Source organism: Rhinopithecus bieti, unplaced genomic scaffold, assembly GCF_001698545.2.
Source record: "Rhinopithecus bieti isolate Rb0 unplaced genomic scaffold, ASM169854v2 scaffold_7673, whole genome shotgun sequence".
In the NCBI taxonomy this organism is placed as follows: domain Eukaryota; kingdom Metazoa; phylum Chordata; class Mammalia; order Primates; family Cercopithecidae; genus Rhinopithecus; species Rhinopithecus bieti.
The window spans coordinates 5,151,551-5,160,806 of record NW_016806375.1 but is presented as its reverse complement, the minus strand read 5'-3'; the positions used below and the strand labels follow the sequence as shown (position 1 = coordinate 5,160,806).

The 9,256-nt window shown below is 37.2% G+C and overlaps 1 protein-coding gene across 1 annotated transcript in view; it reads right to left on the bottom strand.

Moving 5' to 3' along the window:
• The window catches only part of DCTN4 (dynactin subunit 4), a 46,932-nt gene extending 38,584 nt beyond the window's left edge, over window positions 1-8,348 (bottom strand). Inside the window, 2 exon segments of the mRNA XM_017875849.1 lie at window positions 5,283-5,461; window positions 8,278-8,348. Coding sequence (XP_017731338.1) covers window positions 5,283-5,461; window positions 8,278-8,312 — 214 coding nt within the window. The 5' untranslated portion in view covers window positions 8,313-8,348.
• Between the last annotated feature and the right edge of the window lie 908 nt (window positions 8,349-9,256).

The following is a 9,256-nucleotide window of genomic DNA, read 5'->3' as shown; positions in this document are numbered from 1 at the left end:
CGCGATCTCGGCTCACTGCAAGCTCCGCCTCCCAGGTTCCCGCCATTCTCCCGCCTCAGCCTCCGAGTAGCTGGGACTACAGGCGCCCGCCACCGCGCCCGGCTAGTTTTTTGTATTTTTAGTAGAGACGGGGTTTCACCGTGTTAGCCAGGAGGGTCTCGATCTCCTGACCTCGTGATCCACCCGCCTCGGCCTCCCAAAGTGCTGGGATTACAGGCTTGAGCCACCGCGCCCGGCCGAAGAATTTCTTATGTAAGCAGCACACAGCATAAATCACAAAGGAAAAGATTATTCAAGAAAACTGAAAGTACTGAAAGTAAGACTATATAATGGATACTTTTAACAAATGGTGCTGTAAGAATGGAATATCCACATATCCAAAACAAAACTAAAGAAAAACCTCAAAAAACAAAAACCGAAAGGACCCTTACTTCACAACATTTACAAAATTTACCTTGAGATGAGCAATACTTAAATGTAAGTGTTAAAACTACAGCACTTTTAGAAGAAAACATAGGTAGATCTTAGTGACACCGCGTTAGGCTCAAGTTTTTTAATAGGACACAAAAAGCACAAACTGTACAACAAAAACATTGATAAATTAGACTTCACTGAAATTAGAAACTTGAGTTCTTCAACACACACTGCTGAGAAAAGGAAAAGGCAAGCCACAGACTGGGAGTAAATATTTGCAAAACATATATTCAACAATGCACATGTATCCAGAAAACAGAACTCTTATAACTTAGTTTAAAAAACCAAAGCAAAACAAACCAACAACAACAAAACCCAGTTAAAAAGCAGGGAAAAGATTTGTACAGACACTTCATGAAAGATATATGGCTGGTAAATAAACACAATGAGAAAATGCAAATTAAAACCACAGTGAAGTACTGCTGTACATGTGCTAGAATGGCTACAATGGGGAAGACTGACAATATGGCAAGGGTTGTCAAGGGATTGGAACTCTCCTAATTTGCTGGTGGGGATCCAAAATTGTTCAGTCACTTTGGAAAACAGTTTGGCACTGGCCGGGTGCAGTGGCTCATGCTTTTAATCCCAGCACTTTGGAAGGCTGAGGCAGGAGAATTGCTAGAGTCAAGGAGTTGGAGACCAGCCTGGGTAACATGCAGAAACCCCATCTCTACTTTAAAATATATATATATAAATAGTTTGGCAGCTTCTAGACAAATTAAACATACACTGACCCTATGACCTAATAATTTCACTCCTTGGCACTTAAGAAAAATGAAAACATATATTCACACAAAGACTTATAGGCAAATGTTCATAGCACATTTATTCATATAAGCCAAAACCCAAAAACAATCCAAATGTTCATCAAGTGGAGAATGAATAAACAAACTATAGTTTGTCCTTACAACAGAATACTACTCAACAGCAAGAAGAAATAATATAAAGAAGAAACACAGATGAATCTCAATAGCATTATGCTAAATAAAAGAAGACAGACAGGAAAGTCTGTAATATAAGACTCCAATTATATACACTTCTAGAAAAGGCAAAATTTTAGTGATAGAAAGTGTATCAGTCTAATCGGGGCAAGGAGGTCGGGGGAAGAAACTGACTGCAATGAGGCATGAGGATTCTCTAGGGGGATAGAAATGTTGTGTATCATGATTATGGTGGTGGCTATGTGATTACACATTTCTCAAACATCACAGAATTCCACACTTAAAATTGGTAAGCTTTATTATACATAAATTATATCTTGATAAAGCTAACCAAATACAGGGAAAAATAAAAGTATAATGAGATACCATTTCACAACCACCAGTCTGGAAAAATTTGAGAGTCCAAAATATTATAAGCTGACAAGGAACTGGAGGAACAGGTAGTTTACTCTTATATATTACTACTGGAAGCAAAGACTGCTAAACCATTTTGGAGCGCTAAGGATGTACACAACTTACGACTGGCAATTTTACTTCGTTACATAGAAAAGCCCTTACACTTGTGCCTTAGGAAACACATACAAGATTGATTCCAGCAGCTCTGTTTTCCAAAAGCAAAGAAAATGAAAACAGCCTAAATGTTCATCAAGAGAAGATGGAATAAGTAAACTGTGGTAAGTCATACAGCAGTCAACTGCGTATCAGAAACACAATGTTGATAGAGTAAAGTTGTAGCAGGATATATACATTATGTTTTCATTTGCTTAAAACCGAAAAATGTTATTTGTCTGTGGCTACATACACATGTGGAGAAGTATAAAGACATGCATGGACGCTAATAAACACTGAATTCAGGATTGTGATTATTATCTCTAGCGGGCAGACAGGAAGACAGATAAAGTAGGGGGAAATGCTTAAACTGTTTTGGCTGTTTCATTTCTTAAATTGGGTGATAAGTACATGAATATATATATTTCACATAAAATCACTTTTTTCAAAACAAAAGGACTCAATTACCTTGCTGAAGGTGACATTGTATCCTCTTGCAAGAAAGGCAGAAATAGCATTTTAGTATAATATTTTAGAAGTTGCCTCACTTAAGGCAATCATGAAAAATAATTATGCGAAAGAAATGTTTCAGTTGTAATATTTTTAAACGTCTGAATATTTTATCTAATTGCTTCTTTTGAAGTGGTAATTTATTTTAAATAGCAATTTGGGAGACATAATAATCTCATTGTAAGTTTTTCTCTGTACATTACAGACAAGTACTTATAAATAAACAAATAGTTCTAACTTAAGTGGTTTCAAGGGCTTCTGAGATACCAATGACATCATGGAGGAAATGAAATTATCTGTACCCTTTAAGAGCTCCTGGTATTCAATTATCACTGTTGAGATACCCCAGAGGAGACAGAGTTCTAGAAGCCAGCGTAAGTTTATAGTTCTGAAATATAAATTCTCCAATCTTCATGACTCATAATCCAAAATGCATAAAACATTCACTAAGGGTAACAAACTGAGAAATCTACTTGGATTTCTGGGCTGTTTCTTTTACTTGATAAAAAGACACAAAAAACATGAAAAAACAATACTTCACTGAGTCCTACATTATGCCACTTTGAGGTTGCTTTTTAACATTTAACTTACTTTCTTTGATAAATTCTAACATCTATACTGACACTAAAATATATACACATAAACACTTACTGGCAATTTTAAAAGATGTTACAGAATCTTTCTAGTTTGAGTCACACTTTAGGTAAACAGCTACCCATCAATGAGCATTTTTAAGGAACTAAGATACACTTATTTAACTTTCTGTTTTGAAAAGAGTATTTATTTTATCAACTCAACGTACAAAGTCAGAAAAACCATCAACAGCTCAAAGCATTCTAAACCAAAGAGCAAATTCAACAGAATCAAGGATTAACTTTTTAAGAACATAGTTGAATCTAAAGAACTTCACCCATAATTATTTCCAAATTGTGTAAGAATCTATGGAAAGGTTTTAGCCAGTCTGCTTCGTTTTAGTTATGTCAAATGACATATAATGAGTTTGTTATGAGCTTCCCCATTCATTAGTCAAGCTATACTTTTATGAAAATCCCAAAATGAGAATTTTTACAAGTTTAAAATGTTTTTAGAAAATTAAACAATGAGGCCGGGCGTGGTGGCTCAAGCCTGTAATCCCAGCACTTTGGGAGGCTGAGACGGGCGGATTACGAGGTCAGGAGATCGAGACCATCCTGGCTAACACGGTGAAACCCCGTCTCTACTAAAAAATACAAAAAACTAGCCGGGCGAGGTGGCGGGCACCTGTAGTCCCAGCTACTTGGGAGGCTGAGGCAGGAGAATGGCATAAACCCGGGAGGCGGAGTTTGCAGTGAGCTGAGATCCGGTCACTGTACTCCAGCCTGGGCGACAGAGCGAGACTCCGTCTCAAAAAAGAAAAAAAAAAAAAAAAGAAAATTAAACAATGAAACTTTCAGAAAAAAATAGAGAGTTAGTGATGCTACTACTTATACAAAGCATAAATAGCAACTCAAGATTTTATTAATTTTTTTAAACTTTGGATCACTTAAATCAAAAGCAACTCAAGATTTTGAACTGACTGTTCAGAAAATGTTTCCACTCTCTGATGTTAACCACAAAATACAGAATTTGTAAAAATAAAGTTTCCTGATAAAATTAAGTGCAATCTCTGTTCTAAAACACTCAAACACTCAAATGATGGAGGTATATAATGCCTTAGGTGGTCTTAAATCCAAACATACACAATTTTTCTCTTTCACTGATAAACATTATATATACATATATATAAAATTTTTTGAGCACATATTTGAATGCTCCAGGACAGACACTTGACATGGAATTACTGGGCAGAAAGAGATAAGCAATTTAAAATTTTAATAAGTGTTTTAAAATTGGTCTCCAAGATAGACTACCGTAGTGTATGAAAGAACTATTCTCCCATGTTCTAGCCAACACTTGATACAACCAGATTAAACATGTTGTACCAAATAGACAGAAGTTTTAATTTGCATTTACATGATTACTAGGGAAGTGGAATATATATTTTTGCATATTCATTGACCATTTTTATTTCTACTATGAGAACTGCTGTTCATAGCCTTTGCCTGTTTTCCTACTAAGTCTTTTTCTTATTGACTTACAAGAGTTCCTCATTTTGAGTATTCATCCTTAGCCTGTTATATACGACCCAACTATTTTCTTAGTTTGTCATTTTATCTTTTAGTTTTATCCACGATGTCTTAATGTGCATGTTTATTTTTCATGAAGAGCATTAATATTTTGATTCCAAGAAAGTACCAGATTTGGCCGGGCGCGGTGGCTCAAGCCTGTAATCCCAGCACTTTGGGAGGCCGAGACGGGCGGATCACGAGGTCAGGAGATCGAGACCATCCTGGCTAACACGGTGCAACCCTGTCTCTACTAAAAATACAAAAAACTAGCCAGGCGAGGTAGCGGGCGCCTGTAGTCCCAGCTACTTGGGAGGCTGAGGCAGGAGAATGGCGTAAACCCGGGAGGCGGAGCTTGCAGTGAGCTGAGATCCGGCCACTGCACTCTAGCCTGGGCGACAGAGCGAGACTCCGTTTCAAAAAAAAAAAAAGTACCAGATTTATAAAAGCTATTTTATCAAGTCCAAGAAAACTAAATATTATCCAGTCTCAGAGAAAACACCAAGGTCTATAAATGTGAAAATATGGGAACACAGAAGAGTTAATGACAAAATACTCCGAATTTAGCTCCTATCGCCCCAACAGGTTACAGAAATAATAATCTACAGGCAATTCTAGCACTGTCAATTGCACAAAATTTCATATTGAAGTCCACCTCACTCACCTACAGATTTGTCTGCCATGCCCACATCTCTAGACGTCCAGCGACAAAATCCGCATGCCAGGTAATAGGCTTTCTTCATGGTGGTCTTGGCTGGGTCATCTGGAAGCTGTGTGGAGATGCTTGTGGCCCGGGTAGAGAGGGTGTGCATGCAGCCAGGACAGTCAAAGCAATTGGCACATCTGTGACATGACAAATACAACCATTCATTTATTTAACCAATATTTATTAAGCACCTACTATGTGCCAGACATTGTTCCAGGTGTTAGGAATTCAAGAGAGAACCAATATAAGGACAAGTACCTCTCAAGAAAAAACAATAACACTCTGCAGGTCTCTTACCAACTTTGTTTTAATAGTTCAAAAGTACCATATGTTCATCACTTTTAAAAAATACGCAGTTATCGCCAAAATAAGAATTGGAGCCCAACCCAATCCTACTCCACAGAGAGAATCATTGTTAACAGATGGAGTTTACGATTCCAGACTCTTTTTATGCTTATATTGATCACAAAAATTTCTGAGGAAAGGAGAAATGTCACAGCTTATACCTTTAGAGATGACAGACCAATTGTGCCATAGAAAATTTAGAGTCAACAATACAAGAAGCTGTGAAACTGGATTTGGAAAATAATAACTGACTACTGTGCCAGAGAGCTGAAACAAAAAGCAAACAATGCTGTCAAACTGGAATGGTTCAGAAGCAGCACATTTTCAGGGCTTTCTGTTCTTTCCTTAAATGCTACTCTTCCTAGTGCTCAGCCAACATTTCTCCTTTAGGAGGTCCCTATGTCTTCTTGCTTTTAACTCTCCTACCACCACAGATTATCAAGATTTCACCTGTAGTCCTGTACTTGCCTTGCAGTTCTGTTTATAATATAACTTGCATTATCTGTTATAGTCTGCCATCTGGATACTATTAAAAGAAGATAGTAATAGTACTCACCTTACAAGAAAGCGTTAGGATTAAATGATAAAAATTAATTTGTGGAAAGCACACAAAACAGTATCTGGTTATCAGGGGTTACTTCTCAGGGCAGGAAAGACAAATAATAGTGGTTCATATCCATCAAGGTATAGGGGGTGCGACTAATAGCAAAAGGACTTTCACTTCAAGCTAAAAACTAAACACCATTCTGTAGCAATGAGCACGCCTAGTAGCCATACCTTGGTTCCTAAGACTATTCTCCAATAAAGTGAACCAAGGCTCCTTGGAGAAACAACTGTTAAGACTGAGACAGAAAATATACAAAATGAGGTCAGGCACAGCAGCTCACACTTGTAATCCTAGCACTTTGGGAAACCAAGACAGGTGAAGTGCTTGAGCCCAGGAGTTGGAGACCAGCCTGGGCAACATGGCAAAAGCCTGTCTCTCCAAAAAATACAAAAATTATCCAGGTGTGGTAGCATGTGCCTGTAGTCTCAGCTACTCAGGAGGCTGAGGTGCAAGCAATGCTTGAGCCTCGGAGGTTGAGGCTGCAGTGAGCCAAGACTGCACCACTGCACTTCAGCCTAGGCGCCACAGTGAGACCCAGTCTCAAAAAAAAAAAAAAAAAAAAAACACACACACACACACAAAACATACACACAAAATGAGTCTGGAGTATCTTGTAGTACTGGTAAGAAAATGATCAAAGTAATGAACAGAGAACTCTCTCCTGCCCCTAATGATGGGGGTATGTCAAAGGGATCTAGGAGTCAACTGAAAGAGCTCCCAATGGCCAAAGCTGAAATAATTTCAACAAAATAAATAAATAAATAAAGTAGTACTGGATTACACCCCAAAGTGTAAAATAAATATTCCTGATCCCACTGTCCTATAAGTGATTTAAAAAATAAATAAACAGGGAGGAAAAGACACAGATCTTCCATGCAAAAGAATTACAAATCCCAATATTTTATGCAGATAGTCCTTAAGGACAGGGGAGCATAATTCCCTAGTCTTTAAGTATGGGGCTGTGACAGTGATTTGCTTTCCAAAGAGGACAGTACAAAAAAGAAGGAAGAGCAGTAACTTTACAGTGCAGAAACCTGACAAACACTAGCTCAAGCCAGATAATCAAGGTTAACACCAACAGTGACAAGTCGTAAGTATTTACCCTTGACACGATGTAATGGAAGATGGCACTTTATCTCTGTGGCTCTCTTCCCCAAAATACATTCCCCTAGTCTGATGAGAAAAAAACATCATGCAAATCCTAATGGAATGACACTCTATAAAATGCCTCACGAGTAGTCCTCAATACTTTTGAGGTCATCAAAACCAAGGAAATTTTAAGAAACTATCACACCCAAGAGGAGCCTAGGGAGACATGACTACTACATATAATGTGATATCCTGAAAAGAATCCTGGAAAAAAAAGGAGACTAGGGAAAAACTAAGGAAATCTGAATAAAATGTAGTTTATTGGTTCATTAATTGTAACAAATATACCACACGAATGTAAAATGTTAACAATAGGGGAGACTGGATGTGAGGTAAATGGGAACTCTCCGTACTACCTTCACCATAATTCTGAAGTATACAACTGTTCTAAAGTAGAAAATCTATTTCAAAAATCAAAAGGCATTTAATCTTTGCCAATGGTGATGCTTAAAAATGAAAAAGAGCTGGTTAAAAAAGTTAATTTCATGTGTCGTTTTTTTGAGACAAAGACTTGCTATGTTGCCCAGGCTCGAGTGCAGCGGTGTGATCTTGGCTCACTGCAACGTCTGCCTCCCAGGTTCAAGCAATTCTCCTGCCTCAGCCTCCCAAGCAGCTGGGACTACAGGTGCGTGCCACCACGCCCAGCTAATTTTTTGTATTTTTAGTAGAGATGGGGTTTCACCATGTTAGTCAGGATGGTATCGATCTACTCTCGTGATCCCTGCCTCAGCCTCCCAAAGTGCTGGGTTTACAGGTATGAGCCACCATGCCTGGCCCATGTGTTTTTTTAACCAGCTATTTTAGAGAACAGTCAAGGAAAACAGGGGGAAAAAAAATCAATCCAGGTCTTACCTATTCTTTTTTAGTTTGGCTTCAGCCGACGGCATATTTTCTAAACAACTGGGACAATAATGGGAGTCCACCTAGGAGGAAACAAGAAAAAAAAAAAAAAGAGGAGAACTCAGTTTAACTTGTGTATATGTCTTGTCAAATAGTGAATTTTAAAATATGTTATACTGTAGCAGAAGGTATATGTTATATGTAGGTATAAAATATGTTATACTGTAGCAGAAGGTTTTCAGCTTAGGGTTTATTCTTCAGTCACCTTTTTTTTTGTTTTTTGTGTGTGTTTTTTTTTCCTTCTGGATTTAAAAAACCCTTCTATTTTTCTGATCTTTCCTATTCCGTCATCAAGATTTTATGTGTTAAAAGTTATTTAGTTAACAATCTATAGTTTCCAATTGAACTCCATAGAATTCTATGATAATCTAATGAAGAGTTTAATAAAACAATTCAATTTGTAAAGTTGTGATAAAATATTCTCCTGTCTAGGCTAGCTTTATATGACTACAAAAACTTGACCATACTTTAATTGTTAAAGGAAATTTTTTTAAAGATTTCTCATTATTGAAGTAATACAGGTTGACTGAAGGAAAGCATAAATATTTACATAGTCAGCTATAGCCAACCAATTAGAGATTTTTAAACAAATTAATGGGACAGTCTTATTGTACTTAAAAAAACTGGGAGTCTAAAAATTAAGTTCATTTTTTCAAAGTCTGAATAATTATTTTCTTTAATGAAGGTCCTATTTGACAATTACAGAACTCTAGTCACCTGCAAATGAAAAGACAATCACTGGAACATAAATACTATGACAGACTGACTTTTTTCATCATTTGCTATAAACAGGCCAATTTGAAAAGATTAATAAAGTTGTTGCTCAAATAATCTCCAGGAACACAAAATACAGTATTGCTAGTACCTGCACTGACTCATCAAAAAAAGCAAAATACAAATCATTCCTTTTTGCCCCCTTTCCAAATTCTGC